The following is a 21,829-nucleotide window of genomic DNA, read 5'->3' as shown; positions in this document are numbered from 1 at the left end:
ATCAAGATTTCAACCAATCAAAATAATTTTCCTTTTCACGATTTTTTGCAGATATGAACTAATTGGTTTTGTATGACGCCAGCTGAGCACATCTATAAATTCACGCCATTTTAGAATCCTGATATATTAAATGATATTTTTATACCACTTTTTCAATGCATCAGAAATCTGTGCAAAGTCTGTATTCTCAGAGAAATTCCGCAAATGTCATAGCGTATCGACCAATCAGAGGGATTGTTACATTTTAAGTGAGGTCTCTCGTCCAATAAGAATGCCCGTTACATTTTTTTTGAAAAGGGAGAATCAATTAGTCTATGGGTGAAGAGTCTTGGAAATTGTAAGCTTACACCAGTTGGCAGGCATATGGGACTTGCTAGGAATACTTTAACTGTGGACATTCGGATTTTATGCGTTAATTTTGCGAATGATTAATCTTGCGCTATCGGCACCTGTGCGCTCTTGCAAAATTTTTATTCATTGACATTTTATAGGAACGGTGAAAGGAAAATTATAAATAGCATATAATGATGTAACGCGTCAATTGTCATAATCGCATTTTCATAAAATGTTGAATGAAAACGTTGTTTTTCATTTATTTGCTATTGTTGTCGAAAATTTGTAAAAAATTTGAATCCATGTCTTTTGAATGGTGTTTCTATGAAAGGGCTTTTATTTAAATTTAGTGAGAATTGTGTCAACTGGTAATTTATGTTGGCCTTATTTTCCGACAAAGGTTTTTATGTCTGTAGAATGATTTTCTTATGTATGCTTTTTTTCCTGGCCGCAATTTCTGACGAAAGGGATTTAGTATTTTGCGTAAAATCTTCGTAAACGTCTATGCTATTTTCTACATTTTTTTTTACACCCGAATGATTTTTTTATAAACTGTACAGATTGATTGTTTCGTAAAGCAACAGAGCTTTAATTTGTTTTATTGAATTTTATATTTTCAAAGAAATACAGTGGGACTTTTTCTTTCCTTTTGTTTTTCAAGTGGCTTTATTTAACAAAGTTGAAAATGCGTTTTTTATTGCTTTTTTACTGCCTTTGTTTTTTACTTTCTGCGACAGCTTGATGTTGATATAAATCTTGATAAAGAAAAACGAATGTTTTAATTTGAGACCATGATTAATGTACATCTATTATAATCGTTAGGTTTATAGCTATCGTTCGTTTTTCTTACAAGTAAATTATTGACGAAATCGTAATATTCGTAAGGAGAAGCAGCCTTGTGGCTCCATACCGCCTACTGGTAAATGTGGCAGTTTTATTTAAGCTTAATAATATTCAGTGATATGTTCGACTCTGAGCTGGGGACATTACCGGTACCAGCAATTTTTGCAGTCAGACTGTCTTAGCGGGCGGGCCGATACTAAGATTTTGATTATCTGTGGGGAAATTACCAGAGATTTTTGCAGTCAGACTGTTTAAGTAGGGCGGGGCTGATACTAAAATTTGGATAATCTATGGGGAAATTACCAGAGATTTTTGCAGTCAGACTGTTTAAGTAGGGCGGGGCTGATACTAAAATTTGGATAATCCATGGGGAAATTACTAAAGATTTTGCAGCCGGGCTGGGCCGATACTTAGATGTTGATATTCCATGGGGAAATTACTAGAGATTTTTGCAGCTGGGCTGGGCCGATATTAAGATTTGATTATCCATGGGGAAATTACCAGAGATTTTTGCAGTCAGACTGTTTAAGTAGGGCGGGCTGATACTAAAATTTTGGATAATCCATGGGGAAATTACTAGAGATTTTTGCAATCAGACTCAGCAAGGCGTGGCCTTTACTAATATTTTGATAATCCATTGGCAAATTACCAGAAATTTTGCAGTCTTAGCAGGGCGGGGCCGCTACTAAGATTTTGATTATCCATGGGGAAATTACTAGAGATATTTGCAGTCAGCCTGTCTTAGCAGGGCGGGGCCGCTACTAAGATTTTGATTATCCATGGGGAAATTACTAGAGATATTTGCAGTCAGCCTGTCTTAGCAGGGCGGGGCCGCTACTAAGATTTTGATTATCCATGGGGAAATTACTAGAGATATTTGCAGTCAGCCTGTCTTAGCAGGGCGGGGCCGCTACTAAGATTTTGATTATCCATGGGGAAATTACTAGAGATATTTGCAGTCAGCCTGTCTTAGCAGGGCGGGGCCGCTACTAAGATTTTGATTATCCATGGGAAAATTACTAGAGATATTTGCAGTCAGCCTGTCTTAGCAGGGCGGGGCCGCTACTAAGATTTTGATTATCCATGGGGAAATTACTAGAGATATTTGCAGTCAGACTGTCTTAGCGAGGCGGGGCCTCTAATTGAGGTTTTTCACTCTATTAATGTTAAGTGTGTCAAACTGGTGAAATTTTAATTGAGGCTGTTTACCTTGATGTTTGTTTCGCCATATTGGTGCCAACTTGAAATGTACTTAGGATTTGAACACCAGCAACTTTCTGTTGTTTTGCTCTGCAAATCTTAATTGAGGCTGTTCACTCTAATTGTGTTTTGCAAATTTTTTTACTGGCTGTTTACTTAACGTATTTTACCTGTTTAGGCATCTTTATCTAACATTTTATATTGAAATATGTATTTTACATTTACATATTGTTAACGCAGATTGTTGCCGTATGTGTTCTAAATATGTGTTGTCAGATGACCTGTTTCATATTTTAGAGGGATACTTTTCACTTTAAAACGTATTGTTACGTTGCATATGAGGACATGAGGCTGTTGATGGAACTTTGTGTTGTTGCCATTTAACATATTGCGGAGTCGAGTAGGGAATGTTCACACGTGCATAACATACGTATTTACACGTTGTTCAAATACAGGTTTTGCATTACACACATTGTTTGTTTAAAACATTGCAAAATTAAAGAGAAACTGTTCACCTTGCATGTAATATACATAATATACCTACGACTTGTTGACGATTGTTTAGTATATTGTAAAGACAAGTGTGACACTTTGGTGAAAGGACGTTTAAATTCAAATTTCCATACGAAAGAAGTACAGGATGGAGCATGAAATGGGGATGTCGGATCCTTCTTGGCATCTAAGTTATCCGCAAGGATACATCAACAATTATTTTGTAAGAAAGTAGTTCCCATCCTTTGTTTGAAAATTACTCATTTATAAATACAGTAAACTCCACTTATAACTATATCAATTATAACAATATATTGCTGTTGCCGCGGTCTTGACTCTCATTTTCAATTGGTTGCCTCTCGGCTATAACCCCTGCCTATTGTTATAAGCGGGGTATAATGTATTAATACCTTCTTGTAAGTAAGTAGATCTAGGTTCATTTTATAAACAAGAAAAAAAAATACTTCCTCTTCCTCTCTAAAGATTTGTTTAAAGAAAATAGTTTCCCATATGTCAGTTCCCCTCTCTAAAAAGAGTTGTTGAAAGAAAATAGTTCCTCACACATCAACAATGTCTTCAGAAAAAAATAGTTCCGAATGTAAAATAGTTCTTTATCTCTTACACAGACAATTTATTTTGTAAGAAAATAGTTCCTGTTTATGCAAATTATGCAAACAATTATTTTGTGAGTAATGAAAAATGTTCGCAATAGACTAGAAAAAAAGTGATTATAACATGTAAATGTTTGGTTATTTTAGAATATGATGGGCAATACATCTAACATACCAATGTCACCTGAGCAATTATCGCCACGGAAACAGATGTCTCCATATTATCAGAATTATAAACAGACTCCAATGGACGAATCTATAAGAGGTAACGATGATCATTTCAGATTTGAACCCTAAGCCTGCTGGAACCGAAAATGACTAGCTTTTGCCATTAGTGTAGAGCTCGAACAGGCTTCACATCTTGTAAGGTAGCTTAATTGTAGAAATATCTGCTGTGCTACCTAGGGATCTTGAGTTTGAGCCCTACCTGGGCTTCATCCATGATTCCTCATGTGACATATTGGTACTGGTTAGTTCCAGGAAGTGGACTTGAGGACAATTAATATAGCTACTGGACTGTAGCCTGATTAATATAAGTTGCAAGAACATGGCAGTCTGGCTAGATGGTTTACACATCAGACTAGAAATCTTAGGATTGCTGGCCATGTGGGTTCAAACCCAATTTTTGCGAACCGTTGTTTCTGTGGGCACTCATTGCTCAGTATTGGTTGGTTCCAGTAAGGGATTGGAAAGTGTGTCTATGAGCTTTCTACAAAATCAAACTAAAATAATCAATTTAAGTAAATTCTGTATTAACCAAGTAAGTCTTAGATTCTGTGTATGCTTTCTACTTGGTTAAGTTGACTATAGGCAAGTTGATACAGATAAAAGTGATTGTATCAATTTCTGTCTTAAGAATGTTACAGAGCGATCACAAAGCATTACAAAGCATTGTCCAGTTAACAAATATGATATTTTTCCCGATGTTATTTATTCAAATGTTGTTTTCTTTGTCCACAGGTCGAAGAGGCAGTGGTCAGTCCAACACGAAAAGACCTAAAGGCTCGGTAAGTGTTTATATGTGTAGTATTAGGAAATAGATATCAATATGAGCTTACCGAAAGTCAGTCTACTGTTCGTGCCTGAAATAATGCACAGAATGGCACCAGTCCTTAGGTCTTTCTCAACCAGTTACCACCAGTAAAGCTTGAACGTAAAGCTATGACCTGTGCTGTGTCTGTGTGACGTACAACCCATTCAAACAAAAAAGATATCACTTTTGTGTGCATTGTCGTACAGAAATGCAGGGGTCAAGTTCAAATGGGCAGTAATAATATCATGAAGTCTGGTAGACCTAAATAATTAATTAAAAAGCATTTGAACATTATATACTAACATGCAAGATAAAATTAATATCTATTTCCATTTTAACATTTGAATAAAAAAAAACCAACAGAATTTATAAAAATATGTTGAATCGTGCATTAATTTTATCCTCTAAATATGTTATTTGAATTTTATTTGTTATCTTAATTTCCATTGCTTAATTAGGGATCTCATATTTATTAAGGAAAAAATTAAAAAAGATTGTCTATTGTTTAACGCCATACTATTAATTGAATATTTGATAGCATACATGTACGAGATTTAATGTATAACATACATGTTCAAGTTATATCAGTTTTACCGCAATAGCAAGATACGTTTTAAAAAAAAAATCTATACTGGTTTTTGCTTTTTCTGATTTGTTTTAGTGTTAACATTTAAAATGGGAAGCTATTGTAACAAAGTGTTAATTACCCCATACATATATTGGCTTGTATTTGATTGAGATGGTCACAGCTTGCTGTTTGAAATGGTGAACTAGGTTAGGTAAAGATGTGGAAATAGGATACATGCTGCACTGAAAACCTGATCAATGGTTTTATAGATGTTTTCTTGAAAAAAAAATGTTCTTGAAAAAAATATTTCTGACAAATTTTCTGACAAATATTTTGAAATGGCTGTTGTCAGATGTCTTTATTCTTTTACGTTATTGTTGGTTTGTCTGAATCAGGGGAGAGCATCATATTTCGTAATTTAAAGGGGCCGATGGTAAGATTCTCGAAGCAACAATTTATCCATGACAATATTGATCTTGGGCATAAAGCTAATGATAATTTGTCTAGAAAAATCTTGTCACTTAAGAAAAAGATAACTATTGGTTAGTTATCCAGGAAAGCCATGTTAGGGCTTAGAATTGAGATATTTCCAGAAATGAATTTAAACTGGCATGTCAACCAGACAAACAAACATAGAAACATGATTTTATAGAGCTAGTTCTTGTTCTAGGCAGTCAGTTGCAGAGAAATTGGAAATACCTTGTTAGTATATATATAATATCCTAGAAAACCATGGTGATTTCTACTGCAAGATTTGACCAAAATCATGGTAAATCAACTAAAAAAACATAATTAGGAAAAAGCAAACAAATATCTACATAATTATGGATAAATTGTTAATTTTGATTTCATTTTAATTGTAATAAATAATAATGTGTTGTTTAAGAAACAGTTAATTGTCTGGTTCCACCAGATCATTTCCCCCTTCAGATAAGATTTTACCTGTCGTTATTTTTGAAATCTCATTCGAAGGTTTCTTTGACTGCTATGTTTACTATTGTTTTACATTTGAAGTCTAATCTAAGAGTTTGAGGGCTTCCCTGTTATTTATGGACTCAACTTTTGTATTTGTTACTTTTAACAATACTGTAGGAGCGTCTATGGCTAAGTGATTTCTGACTTGTAATCACTGGCCACATACCACAATTGTTTCAAATCCTGCCTGAGATTTTTGATACTGTAATGGAAATTTAGGGTTCTAGAACCCCTTTATTATTTTGTTGACGTAATCTGTATTTTGTTATTTTTGTTGTCTCGTCATAGGGTTTTAGGTCCGCTGGATTTATTTATTGACACAACTGCGGTTAAGGAGTTTCTTTTATCAGCATTAGTGCAAGTACTGTGTAAAATATTTCTCTATCCTAGACAGCCACAAATCTTTAGGGAAATATAAAGTCGAATAATCTGGCACCGAATCCAGTTTTTTTTTCTTCTCATTTTATTTTATTTCCAGTATAAAAGCCATTTTCTACCAGTTTTCTTTAGAATAAGGATAACAGGTGCTTTTTATTTACTGTATAGTTTAAACAGGGAATATTAGCTGTGAGTATTTTGTGATAATTTCTCACCATCTGGTCTCCGTTAAACTGGAGTAGCAGAAAATCTGCCGAAGCAGCTGCTTGTTCATTCATAAATCACAGAGTTACTGTTCTTGACTGGCAGTGTCAGTTATGACTGCAAGAGTGACTTCCCTTTTCCTTTTCATATTGTTGTTAAAGAAGATGTGATCACACACTTAAAAGTCTTTTTTAGACTTAAGAGTTCTTGTAAATTTGTTTACAGGAGAATTTGCGTTGACGGGAAAAGAAAGTTGCTTGTTGTAGTTTAAAATATCTTTGGGTTGATTTCTGTTTATTGTCTGTTTATTCATAAACAATTTTCATATACACTTAAATCTTATAACATGTTTATATTAGTATTAGGCAAAAAAAATCGTCAAGAAAACAAATTACCATTTGATGTTGAAGTGGAATATAAAGAATAGAATAATGAAATGAGGTAACAGTAAGTAAAAATATAGGGAATACAGTAAATTCAAGGGAATATGGGAAAAGTAAATTTGAAGTGAATGTTGCAACTAGTATATTAAAGGAAATAACGTAAAAGTAATTCAAAGGTATATTAAAGTAAAATAGAGGTAATTTCATAAAAGTATGTCAGAAGGAATATGTAAAAGAGTATTAGATAAAGAATATGGTTTAAGTACATTGGAAAGTATATGGAAATCATAAGCAAGTGGGTAAATGGTAAAAGTCAATTAGAGGGGAATGTGGTAAAAATAAACTAAAAGAAAAGTAGAGGGAAATGGTTAAAGTGAATTAGAGGGAAAGCGGTAAAAGGAAAAACGAAAGGAATATGGTAAAAGAAGATTAGAAGTAATATGGGGAAAGTGAATTTAGGAAAAGTTAATTAGAAAGAATATGGTAAAAGTAAATTTGAGGGAATATGGGAAAAGTGTATTAGAAGGAATATGTTAAAAGTGGCTTAGGGAGTATAATTTTAGAGAATATATGGTTATCATAGATTAGAGTCTATATGGTAAATGTAAATGGCAGTAGATAGTAAATAAGAGTTTAATGTAATTTAGAGGGAATATGGTAAAATTAGTTTAGAGAGTATACGGTAACTATAAATTAGAGAGTATACGGTAACTATAAATTAGAGAGTATATGGTAACTATAAATTAGAGAGTATATGGTAACTATAAATTAGAGGGTATACGGTAACTATAAATTAGAGAGTATACGGTATTTATAAATAGAGGAAATATGGTAAAATTAGTTTAGAGGGTATACGGTAACTATAAATTAGAGAGTATATGGTAAATGAAAATGGCAGTAGCTTGTAAAAACTGCACAGTGATTAGGAATGTGTCCAGAATTAGATAATTAATTCTCCAGGAAACTCTAGCAGAGAACAATGTTAATCTAAAACATCTGGTTTCAATCACATCCACTCTCATGGGAAGGAGAAAGCCATGGCGTTTGAAAAGTGGAGCATATGTAGGTAAAAAAACCAGGCATCAATGATTTTGAATGGGAAAATAGTAGTTAAATTTTTTTATATATTTTTTCTATATTTTTTTCTGTTTTTGTTCATTTTGAAAGTTTTATTGATTTTAAAGGCTATGAAGTTAAGTAATTTAATGGACTGATGGTAAATTAGAAGAAAACTGGGAATATGATATTATTGGTAGTGATAAAACAAGGGTGTTTTTTAAAAAAAATCAAACCAAAGTATCATTAATTTGAAAGAATAATATTTGGTTGATACAGTCTAAACCTTTGCTGAAGGGGTTCCTTGAAGGGCAGTAATCCTCTTCCACATACCCAAGGAATTATATTTAGGAAGAGATGGTTAGGAAGAAGTCAAGTAGTAGCTTTCTGCCTGTCCATGCACTATTGGGGTCCAATAAGAGAAAAAGTGCAAAAAAACTGTCCATGAAAAATTGCCATGGAATGAAAGAAATATATAAGAAAAATCATCAATGTCAATGGGTTTAGCATAGCTATGAAAACATAATATTGTCAATAGAGTTAAGTATAGGAGAAAAAAACTGATTATTTTGCAACATAAAATTTAGAAGGAAAAATAACGACAAACAACAAAAATGTATAGAAAACAAAGATTTTTGTCAATGAAACGTTTCTGCAGTGTTATGTCAGCAATCAACGTCTATATCAAGGCATGGGTGTGAGAAGTGTGTGAAGTGCGTGAAGTGGGTACTTGAGTGTGACATCACCAAAGTTAACGGTTCTGTTCGCACATCTATAAGCATGTTTTGATGAGGGGGATTATTGGCACTTACGAAAGCAGGATAAATACGCATTGATCTATTTGATTCTAGTATTATATAACAATTGTTTCCCCATTCATTCTATGTTGGTACACTTACTATTAATACCATGTCAGAGTCCGTATCAGCTCTGTACAAGACCGCAGTCACATAGTCCTGAAAACATTATAGTCCTGAAGATAATTGTTGCCAATGTTAAATGCTTAATATCATTGTTTGTGTGTTACTGTGCATGTACTAGCAATATCATGCAGGAGTTTATATGTTGTTTGAATAAAGGGCTATAACCCAGTTTTAAAAAGAAGTTATTGGCAATGTATTTGATTGGTCAATCACTGGTATTGTGGGGTTCATGTCCAAGTTATGGCTTTATTACCACACTTAATATCTAAAATGGTATCTTTACCACACTTACCACACTATCTTTAATGGAAACCTTTACCACTCTAAATATCTTAAATGGAAACCTTTACCACACTAAATGTATAAAATTGAAACCTTTATCACACTAAATACCTTTAATGTAAACCTTTACCACACTAAATATCTTAAATTGAAACCTTTACTATGCAAAATAGCTGAAATGGAACCCTTAACAAATGGAAACCTTTACCACACTAATAGTATCTGAAATTGAAAATCTTTACTACACTAAATATCTTAAATGGACTATCTTAACACAAACAATCATCATTTTAAGGTTAAGTTTCAAGATGTATACTGACTGAATAGTGTACAGTGCAGACCATGATAAGATGCCAGGGATGTTCCAGGTGATCATGGTCTGCACTGGTTGGTTGGGTAGATTCATTTACCTCCAGCCGGCTTTAATGGGTTAAAGACCGGGGCGGGGGGGGGGGGGGGGTTTCTAATGATGTAGATATGAGAGATTAGACTGAAAGAAATGTAACGTGGTATGTTGAGGCAGTAAGGAATTTTAATCAAAGTTATCTTAAACACTTTATCTGAGAAGTATCAGGTTCCCTCCAGTGTGACCTGATTACTCTTATATCATAGAAAGTTATGTTGCTGGAATTTTTGTCCTACAGGAAGTTGTTAAGAAAATCTTAAAATTTTTATTTTCACCTTCTGTTCTCAAAATTTTGGGATATGTTCGCTTGCAAAGCACCATAACAGGGAATCTTGGGTTTTTAAATTCTTGAAGTAAAAATCTATTAGGATTTAAAAAAAAAATGGGATTTAAAAGAAATCTGATTTCCATTTGCATTGGGAATCAAACTTGCCATCTCTGGATTAGTTTTCAAGTAGTATTACAACTACAGCATTGCACAGGCTCCTGAGTTGGGGACCATTGGAGACTGCATCAGCTCTGAGTTTTGTGACCTCTAGATTTGTTTTCTCAAAACTTTCACCAAAGCTGGAGTCCTAGAATCTCTGGATTTGTTTTCCTAGGTTGGAGTCTTGAAATCTCTGGATGCACTGCACACTGACTCTGAGTTTTACAATCTCTGGATTTGTTACTAAGTCAGATAGAGTTACAACAGGATCAAGCATTGCACCTTCTAATAGTCAGGTTTCACATTAAGGAATGATATTTATTTTTGTACCTAAGTAATAAATAAATAGTCATTTCCAAGATTGAAAAATAAGCAAACACAGTAAAGTGCTTTTCACAACTTTCAACATATTTTGATGGATAAGCCAAGGGATTATATAATGGACTGTAGATTAAGATTATAATAATTGGATGGTGGTGAGAGTGGATTTTGTAGCATATAGGTGAAAGTGTTAGGTATTTACAGCTTACTTATTATCATGCTGTCAGTTTGACTTGTACTGTTTTATCCCCTGCCAGGACACCGGAATGATGGAAACCAGATGTTAGTAATTCATCAAATGGGAACATAAATAAATGAAGGACTGCCGGTTCTGAGCTGCTCTATTGGTCATTATCTACACTCCGTGTAAATTAACTCTGTATGCCATTGTACCGTGCCTGTAGCTCGAGGGCTGGAGATACTGTTATATACTATACTGATTACCATCATGAGTCAGTGTTCATAATTATATTATATTAGGAGTTTGAAAAAACAATATAGTATGTCAGTTATATAGGAATTAGAAAAAAACAACAATGTTATATGTATGATATATAGGAAATTGAAAAAACGATATTATAGTTATATGGGAATTTGAAAAACAATGTAATAGTTATACCGGAATTTGAAAAAACAATGTAATAGTTATATAGGAATTTGAAAAAACAATAATAGTATGTACGATATATCGGAATCTGAATATGATATAATAGTTATATAGAAATTTGAAAGAAACAATATAGTATGTCAGTTTTATAGGAATTTAATAAACGATAGTATGTACGATATACAATATATAGGAATTTGAAAACAATGTGAGATATAGGAGTTTTGAAAACAACATAATAGATAAGCAAATAATAAAAAATGAGGAACAAAAGCGCAGAAATGTGAAAATAGGTGAATTGTGAAAAAACGTGGAATGTGAATATAGAATCTATATATTCTGTGATTTTCGAATTGATATCTTTATTTTTTTTCCACAATTTATTATTTTTGTAATAAGGTTTTGTTTGTGGAGAGCAACAGTGTTACAATTTTAGGTCAAGGAACACAAAAACGTTTTTCCTGAATAATTTGTATTTGATACTGAAACAGAAGGATGTTTTATTTACCATATTCTCAGGTAAGTAAGATGTTTTTACCTGGCCTTCGAGATATTATGATATTGTTATATTTCACAAATATTTTTTGCCAATGTATTATGGTATTCTATATCGTGCAATGTATTATATGGCCTCATAATATGTCGGGAATATCTGTATCATAAGTATCATTTATTGACACTTCCTACGAAATGAGCTGACAAATGAAATATGAAGCTTGTGCGAAATAAAACAAAACTTTCTTTATTGTAATTAGGTTACTTTTTATACACCCAAATATTTTTTAAAAAATTTGGCGTATATTGTTATCTGGTTTACCATCCGTCCCTCTGTTAGCAGCTTTTGTGTCCATATCATTGTAATTTATGTCAGTTAATTGAATTTGATATTATTGTTTCATTTATGTCTAATGGACGTTCAAGTTCAATTTTATGAAAAATTGTCAAATTGTTTCTTTTATGTTTGGTCAATTAAAAAAATTATTTTATTGTTTCATTTAATTGTAATGGAGGGTTAGTGATTGAGAAAGGAGTTAACTGTTAAATTTATGTCTAATGAAGGTTCAGTGATTGAGAAAAGAGTAAATTGTTTCATTTATGTCTAATGGAGGTTCAGGAATTGAGAAAAGAGTAAACTGTTACATTTATGTCTAATGGAGGTTTAGTGATCTAAAAAAATGATTTAATTTTGTGATTTATGTCTAATATTGAAATTAGCTGGCATAATAGAGGCTCTTATGTTGAAATATGATTTAATTGTTTTATTATGTCTAATGGAGGTTCAGTAATTTGAAAGATTAATGAATTGTTTTATTATGTCTAATGGAGGTTCAGTAATTTGAAAGATTAATGAATTGTTTTATTATGTCTAATGGAGGTTCAGTAATTTGAAAAATGATTAAATTGTTTCATTTATGTCTAATGGAGGCTGTGTGAACAAAAAATTCAACTGCAATTGTTTCATGGAAATATTTGATTACAATATATGTAAAACTTTTTCATACATTGCTTCAAATGTTTTGCATGGTTTGTATGTCAGGCTTGACAGGATGTTGGCAACTTTAGAAATGTTAAAGAAAAAAAGTTAAAGTTTACAAAAGATTCATTGCTTTTTTTTCTCAGTTTATAAATGTTACTTCGACATTCATAATCAAACTTGCTTCTATTTATAGATTATTAGAAAAAGAATGACTGTCCTAAATGAAACGATGCCAAGGATTGTATAATATGTCTAAAAAGTAATGATCTGAAATCTAGGCACTAATATATGACAAATAGTTGAACATCCATCATCTTGTCTTTGATTTCCAAAATTAAATTTTGTATTGCAGTCCTAAATTAAATAGGGTATTGCAGTCCTAAACTGAAAAGCCTTATGCAGTTCTAAACTGAAAGCATACAGGAGTCCTAACTGAAGAGTGTACTATATAGTCCTTAACTGAATAGTGTACTGCAGTCCTTAACTAAATAGGGTATTACAGTCCAAAATTGAATAACTTACTGCAGTCCTAAACTGAATAGGGTTCTGCAGTCCTTAATTTAATAGCATACTTTAGTCCTAAACTTTCATGCCCCTGGATAGCCCTGACTTGAGTGGTAAAATTTTGATATTCAACACTAACATACTGTTATCCCGAAGGCCCAGAAAATATATAACAACACTATTAAAATGAGTTTCAGGAAGCTGAATATGGTAATTTCATTATCATTTAAATATTTACATATATTTTGATGGATGCACTTAGTTGAGAAGAAATAAATTTTTCCATTTTGCCATAGATATCAGTAAAATCACCTGTCAGTGTACTGATTGTAAACATAAACGACCTGGCTGGCAACATGCATATTGACCTTGTCCCGGTCACCTGTTTATTCCATGTGTAATAAATCGTGTAAACCTGTTCAACATCATGTCAGTTTGCACCTGTCTACACAAAAGATAACACAAGCATCTGGCATGAAAGGGAGGTAAATCAGTCGGTGAGTTTATTGAAGAGTTGAGTTTGAATTGTCTCCCTTTAGGAAAATCAGGATTTTGTCATAGGGGGGAAATGCATAGCATTTGTGACATTAATGATTATTTTTGTCAATTAGCATTTTATGAATCTGTAGTTATTTGTGTCACTGAGAAGAAAGTTTTTGTATGTTTGACAAAGACAATATGTTCCTTTTACATTCATTGTATGTTTTGAAAAGTTATTTAAGATCCCTATATAACTTGAAAGTAGCCATTAAAGGGACTCCACTGAGGTTTTTTGACATGATGGGACTGAAAATATTTATTCAAGATTAATGTACCATTCGATTAAGGTTTAGACCACTAATCTTTGTGCAAAATTTCAGATCATTCGCGCACTTCGTTTTTCCATTAAAATGAAAAGCATTTAAATGCTTTTCACTCAAATCGGGCTAAAAAAAGCATAATAATACGATTTTCAATTTATTTCAAAGTATATTTCTGTTTAAAGTGCCCCAGCTCATTTATGTAAGAAATTCAAATGTTATGATTTTAGGCTTTCAAACCTCAGTGGAGTCCCTTTAATTTAAGCCATGTACTAGGATTTTAATATTTTGCAACATATGATGAAAATGGCAAATTTAGTGGTCTATGAAATAAGATGTCCCCAATCTGTTTTAACCCAAAATCTTTTACAATGGACTTGCCCAGTATTGAATTTGGAACAGTTCATTAGTATAGACGAAGGGTTTTCAGTATTTTATAAACAGTATGATATTTAAAGGAACCAACTGATGTCCAAAAGCCAAACAATTATAAAATTTAATAATTTACCTAGGCACTTAATGCTAAGGAAGGTCACCCAATGTATATATGTAAAATATTAGTCAATAAATAAATGAGCTACAAAAAAACACATCCAATTAAATCTTGCTGGAAACCACATGTGTTTAACCAGTAAAAGAATCCACGTAGAAAAATATGAGAAACCCTTAGTCTGCTGAAAACCACAAGTTGTCACCTTAGTGCAGTAATAAGTTAAGTCATTCTAAATTTAATAGGAGTTAACAAGTTATTGCGCTAAGGTGACAAAGTAAAAGAACCCAACCATGGTAACTAGCACCATCAGCTGATGGAGTAGCATTAAGAGTGTCAGGGTGAATGGGTTATGGTCAAGGTCACTGATGCTAAAATTATATATGCATTGGGTGACCTTCCTTAGCTTAGAGTATTAGGGTGAATGGGTCATGGTCAAGGTCACTGATGCTAAAATTATATATGCATTGACCTTCCTTAGCATGATGAGTGTCATGGGTGAATGGGTCATGGGTGAATGGGTCATGGTCAAGGCCGCTGATGCTAAAATTATATTTTATTTGGTTTTTGTCATTTTAGGAAAATATTTTTAGCTGGAATATCATCGGTGTTAACAGTATTCTTATCAACTTGTGCGTTAAAAATATAAAAATAATTATCAAGTTTAAAATTTAATGAAAATTCTTGGAAGCAGTTTTAGGACAATAAAATTATAGATAAAGTAACAAAATTTATTTATTTTACGTAAATTATGTTTGTTGTGTACATAAATAATTCGGTTATTATATTTTAAACAAAATGTAAAGATTATTTTAATTGAAATTTAAAAAAAAATAGAAGAAAAAAAAGGGAATAATAAATTTTAGGTCGTTTTGCGCAGGTATTTTATCAATTACCAGTTTTATCATTTGAAGCGAAAATTTGATAAATTTTTGTATTTTAAGTGAGTTTAATAGATAGGTATATCGTAAGTCTTTGTTTTATAGGCTGCACTTTATTTGCATAATAAATTTGACGCAAGTTCAGAAATTTCCCATTTTCCTTAATTATGCTGGTATATAACGAAGATCATTAATTCGCCAATAACAAGTTTTTATGATTTTCACACGTGGTGTGAATAGTTTTGTTATTAAGCCCTATCTTTGAAGTTATGGAAAATATTTGATATTAATGGGTAACCAATCGTGTTACAGTTCTCTGTTTAATTAGCCAATCAAATCACATCTCTCATCATGCGTACCAGATGTTTTAGTAGTTATATTATGTGTATATAAGAAAAAAAATAGTCCCTCGGAGCGAAAATGTATTAACTTAAGTTGCAAGGAAGACTGTATATAGTTCCGTACCGCGTTTAACACATGAGCAAAGATGCACCAAAAATTCATGCTATAGCCTTCGCAGACTTCTAGAAAATGTTAAAAACATTTTCCAGATGTTCCGAACAAAAACTTCCGTGAAACTTCTTCGCTCAAGTTTTCTCTCGATGTGTCTGTATACTTTATATTCCATACTGTCAAATCATAGAATGTAAAAAATGAAAAGTGCCGTTTTTGATACGTGCCGTGTGGAATATTACAAGAGACGTATAAAAATTCTACTGGGATAGTGATACAAAAATTGTGGATATATACATTGTGAATTAATATTGTAAATTAATGAATTACTTCCTATACTTGATATTTTTAATGTTTAAAAAAAAATGAAAAATTTGCGATATATTATGATTTGTAATGTTTAAATAAGAATTTTCAGTCTATTCAGAATTTTAAATATAAAAACAAATAAAAAATGTTCATATTTAAAGGCAACAGAAATTACGATAAATAGAAACTCATATTATTACGGTGTTCTAAATATATATTACAGAGTCATGTGACATCGTCATTAAATATTTACTGTTTGATAATAACATAATTTTCCGTATTTAGCCGTTGGATTTGTCAGTTTTCAACTATATATAATATAATTATTTGTATATAATTATAAAACAAAACTACATCAAATAATAATCATTAATGATAAAGCATAAAATATTTATAAAGCTTACAGAAATTCTTGGTACTTAACTTCAAATTTTTGATCACTTTACTTAGAGTAAAATTTGTTAGTGAGGTATAAGTTTTAAGTTACAGATTTAAAATATAAATAAAATTACAAAATTATATTAAATTTGACAGCATTATGACAATATCAGTGAATAGTTTGTATTTTAAAATATTGTAAAGATCAATAAAAAACCAAAAAAACAAACCAAAAACAAACAACAAAACAAACAAACAAGAAAAACAGATCATTTTCTCCAATCCTTGTTTAAAATTGACAAATCTTGTAATAGTAACTTCCGTAAATTGTGTACTTTGTATAGTTTTAATAACAAGGTAAAACTATGTTGAAATGAAAAAAAAAAGCTTGGTTTTATATTATAGTCGTTTCACAGGATTCTGATTTGTAATGTAATATGTATTTATTACAATAAAAATATCACTGTTAAATATAGTGTGTATTTGATTACTAGATTGTTAAATATTTTGCTGTATTTAATTACTGGACAAGTGGCGTGCAATATAATGTTAAATTACATTAAAACGAGATTGCCTTGCTTATAAAAATTTGGTTTAATTTCTTCTAGTTAATCCCCTTATGAATATTGAAGCAAAATCCAAAATATTTTTGATATCATTTATATGCTCATTAAACTAAAATCTGTTATCTGTTAAAACAAAGCAACTTTCGATAACTTCAAGCTGTTAATTAAAACAAGACAAATTTCGATAACTTATAGCTGTTAATTAATATAAGAGCTGTTAATTAATACAAGGCAGCTTTTGGAAACTTTGAGGTGTTTTAACAGAGGCAACTTTTTGATAATTTTGAGTTAATAAAACAAGGCAACTTTCAATCGTTGTGTCATAAAATTAGCAAAATGTAAACAAAGTAGTATTTTGACTTACATACAAAATACTTAGTCTGTATACATTGTAACTGTATTTATTGCCAAAAAGCAACAGAAGAAAAGGATGGTGAAGGTTTTTTGAAAATGAGTAACATTTTGAAAACTATAAAAGTTAAGACACCATAGATAAAGAGCTTTTGAGGAATTAAATTAACGCATTTCTTAGGCATAATGGGCCTTTTAAGTAAAACTTTTAGAACACATGTTTTAACTGTTTCATCACTTTTCTTCAAGATTATAGCCATCTGAATAATTGTCTTTTGGGGGATTTTTTTCTTATATGAGTTTTCATGGGTTTTTTTATCAAGAGCTAAGAAAAGCTGGTCAGAATAGATGCTTAATATTTGCATCAACATCATCATCATCATTGTAATCATTGTCATCATCATCATCATCATCATCACCATCATCATCATCATCGTCATCATCATCATCATCATCATCATGTTCATCTTTATCTTTATCAATATCGTCATTTGGTTCTGTCGAAACTTTATTTTAATAATACCTAAATTTGATAAAAAGTGGATAAACTCTTCTCATAATGATTGCCATTTAGTGTTTTAAAAGAATACATGTTTTAGATATTACATCATCATCTTCGTTCGTACTTGATACTTTTCCTGAATCGAGAAGAGGCCGAGAAGAGCCCGTCAAGTGGAAACACTTCACGTCCCTTTGATACTTGAACCCCCCACTAAAGTATTCCTCATTGTTTAAAATCTTACTTCCGTTTGTTTTTACGGTGTCATTCTTAAATATGAATTAAAATATAAAACCTTTTGAGGAAGACGACACAGATCTGTTAACTTTTAACCTGCCAGGTCATTTAATCTAGTGCCGCTCGTTGGAATAATGGAAGTTTAGATTCTTTTAATTGTGTCATTTATATATATGAGCTAGGAATACATGTTTTAAGTGTTAAATCGTCATCAACATTTTATTTACAAAATTAATGAAAATTTTTGAAAGACGCGGCAAAGATTTTGTTTACTTTTTAACTTATTTTAAACTTACTAATTGGAATAACATCAAAGTAATTTTATTGGGACTTATTGCAAAACTTATATTTTAAAGATGGTGCATTGTGACATTAATAATATTAATTAATTTCGTTTTTTAACCCATAAAAACATGCTGAATTTAGTGACATTGTTTGGCTAAGCTTTGACTTGGAACTCTTCGGTATAATTATTATTCAATATCTAAATATTTAGGGATTTCATTATCAGAATGTAAATATTGTGCTACCAACAGTTAAGAACATGTTAAGAACTTGTATGTATGTGTAGCAAATGGTCTGGCGCATCACCGGTGGCAATTAAAATTAATTACATAAAGTTCCACTCATTATGATATAAGTCATTAAGTTTGGGGAATTTTGCATTGAATCATTTCATTGAATTCAGCGTCCATGGTTAAATGGTTAAGGCCATTGACTTTAAACCACTTGCCTCTCACCACATTAGGTTCGAGCTGTGCAAGCTTCTTGACTGACTCTTTCATGTGAGGAAGCTATCCAGCATGCTTACAGAACGTCAATGGTTCTACCCAGGTACATGTTTGTGCCTGAAATTAATAATGTACAGAGGGGCACCATAGGTCTTCCTCCACCAGTAAAGCTGGAAAGTCGTCATATGACTTATATGTTGGTGCGATAAAAAACCCAATTAAATAATAAAAATAAGTAAGAAATAATTAAGAAAAACATTTTCAAAAATATAAAATAACAAAAAAAGTAAAAAAAAAATGAAATAAATAAAAAAAATAACAATAGAGAAAAAAAATTACACTGAAAAGTGAAATATGTTTTAAAAATTTTCTTCCAAAGTGTGGTTATCCACCTATAAAGTAATTGTCATATACTGTATAAATCGAAAATCTCCGTTTAAGTGTCAAATAAACAAACAAATATTTTTTATATGCTTTCCTGTAGAAGGTGATACATAACACACTGCTGTTTCAAAAACGCATTAAAACAATTGAAGCACAATACAATATCTTTCTTTACAACACATAAGAAAACAACAAAACTGATAAAAGTTATACACCACTCTTCTATGTCAAACTGTTCAAATTACGCATGTGACTCAACGAACATGGAAAAATTAGCAACTTTAATGTCTGATTGTGATACTTTTTCTTTGCTGTTTTTTTTTTCGGTTGGAGAATGGTTACGTTAAGGGATATTTAAAGATATAATCGTAATAATGTATGTTATATGTATACATTGTAATGAAAAAATGTAAGAACGTGCGTTATAGGAAAATTGGGGACAATTTTTAGCTCATTTTGGGAAGAATAACAGGAAGAGGATATTGTTAGATAAAATACATGTATAATGTAATTTATATATGTTAGAGAATGTGCAGTGAAAAAATGATATTTTTGAAATTTTTCGCTGATATTGGGGAGTACAGGATAATTATGGAAGGGGATTTTGTAAGATATAGTGTAACATAATTTATATATGTGATAAAATAAGGATATGATGTAGTTTAGGTAAAATAATCTCAAAGGTACAAAATCTAGTTGGGTGGAAATTTATTACTTTATTAATAAGTGGATATTTTAAGGGTTTTGTACTTTTCTAAGAAGGTGTTACAAAAAAGATGTTAGAAAAGTGAATACTAGTAATAAGTTCTGGGAATATATAAGTATATAAATTCTTTCATCTTTAAGTATTGCATTAAAGTTTTATATTCTATTTTTTCTTAAACAGGTTTCATACTTAACTTTTTATAAATAAATGAAATGGAAAATGGAGTGAACAAAATAAACAAGTGAAAGTGTAATTACAAACTAGAATAAAAGGATTTTTATGTTATTCACTGGAAAATATACACAAATACGTTTTTTTTTCAAGTGCATATTCTGTCGGAGAATTTACCCAGAAAAAATTGTGTTATACATGTATACGTTTTTTAAATACTTTGCGGATATCAACATTATCTAAATTACAACTGAAACATAATTTGATGTAAAAAAAAGCAAAGGACAAATGCTAAAAACCTGAAAATCTCAGTAAAAATGAATGTTTTCAAAGGATGATGAAGAAAAATTACTTTCCGAAATTATCTGAAAGTGAGGTCAGACTTGATGCTGTCAAGTAATAGTATCGTAGTTTCTGCTTACTTTCCGCGTATGAACTGTGTATATTATACTATAATACTGTATGATTGAAAAAAAATCTACGAGAACTATTAATTAGTGTGTTGAGGGAATAAAAAAAGGATAAAATATGGTGGACAGGGGGAGCCACTCTAGCTGGTATCGAAGGATGTACTCGCCATATTCTATATATAGGCCGTTCGGGATGTACTTGCCCACGAAACTGTCCGGAGTTAATTCCGTAAGTTATTATATGAGGTTGACTAGTAATATTTTTAAAAAAAGAGAGAACAACGTTTTTTTGCTGGGCATTATAATAGAAAAAAAATAACAACAACTACGGAATACTAAATGGCGCCCAAAATGAAAAGAAATTAAGTCAATTACTCGTACTGTATATGGTCAGGTCAGTTTGAACTAAAATATGTATCAAAATTTCTCACAGTCCTGATTTTAGTGTTTATTCTCATGATATGAATTGTTCTCCAAATCTGTACATTGTTAATGTGCAATTGTTGCATATTTCTGTTGGAATTTTCAGTGGGTTGTTATAAAACTTGGCATAATTTATTTGCTATTATTTTCATAGTTTTGTTCCGAAAATTAGGATTTCTGTTGTTAATTTTAAGCAGGTGATCTGAATGACAGCTTTAAATGTTTTTATGCTATAAATTATATGAAAAAAAAAGCAGCCTGGAGATGGTTTTTTATTACAATCTTTGGGTTTTTTGTATCACAATCTTTGGGTTCTTTTCTGATAATTAGGTTTTTTTTATCACATCTTTGGGTTCTTTCCTGATAATTAGATTCACATGTTGTTGAGAGGGAGCTCTTCAAAAAGTGTTAAATCCACATGGTTTTAATTTTATCAAGTGAGGTCTACACTTAACAGTTGCCAAGATTAAAACCATATCCCTGTTCCGGAACTCAGTTTCCACTTGCAAAACTCATGTATCTCTCCAGAAATTTGATACAATATTGCAGTATTTAGGGCAGTTTTGTGACTGACTTTTGATTTCTGGAATTAAGTTGTATCAAAATTTCTTGTAAAAGATTTACATTTGATTTCAACCAGATATTATATCCAGATGGCATTTAACTGGTTTTCCTGATTTTTTTTGAATTTCCAGATAAAAATAGTTAGAGAGTGACTGTAAGATGTTATTTGAATGTCACCATAGATTAGTTTATCCAATGCAATGTTGGTTATGATTATATGATTAAAATCTTAACAGAAAAATCTCTGGCAAGAAGCAAGAGATAAATATTTACTGGTGTTTTTACACTTTTATTGTTGTTGTTGTTTATTTTATTCTTTGCAACACTTCACATATTTATAAACAATGTGGTTTGAATATCAAAGGTAATACATACATGTTGGAAATCCGGAAAAATCTTTTGAGAAAGTATAGTATATTTATTAGAGGTGCGCGGTTTAACCGGTATACCGGT

At 31.4% G+C, this 21,829-nt stretch overlaps 1 protein-coding gene across 18 annotated transcripts in view; it reads left to right on the top strand.

Annotated features, from left to right (window-relative positions):
- Positions 1–21,829, top strand: part of LOC132739305 (transcription factor 12-like) — a gene marked incomplete at its 5' end in the record, with an annotated part of 106,435 nt that overhangs the window by 24,279 nt on the left and 60,327 nt on the right. For all 18 annotated transcript variants that reach the window (XR_009626974.1, XM_060726994.1, XM_060726991.1 and 15 more), the window contains 2 exon segments: positions 3,627–3,744; positions 4,440–4,486. Coding sequence is in view for 17 of the 18 variants with exons in the window: in XM_060726994.1 (XP_060582977.1) it covers positions 3,627–3,744; positions 4,440–4,486 (165 nt within the window).

Source organism: Ruditapes philippinarum, unplaced genomic scaffold (assembly GCF_026571515.1).
Source record: "Ruditapes philippinarum isolate M1 unplaced genomic scaffold, ASM2657151v2 ctg2649_1_1_1_1, whole genome shotgun sequence".
Lineage (NCBI taxonomy): Eukaryota > Metazoa > Mollusca > Bivalvia > Venerida > Veneridae > Ruditapes > Ruditapes philippinarum.
Note: the sequence above shows the minus strand (reverse complement) of the source record. Positions and strands in the feature narration are given on the sequence as shown.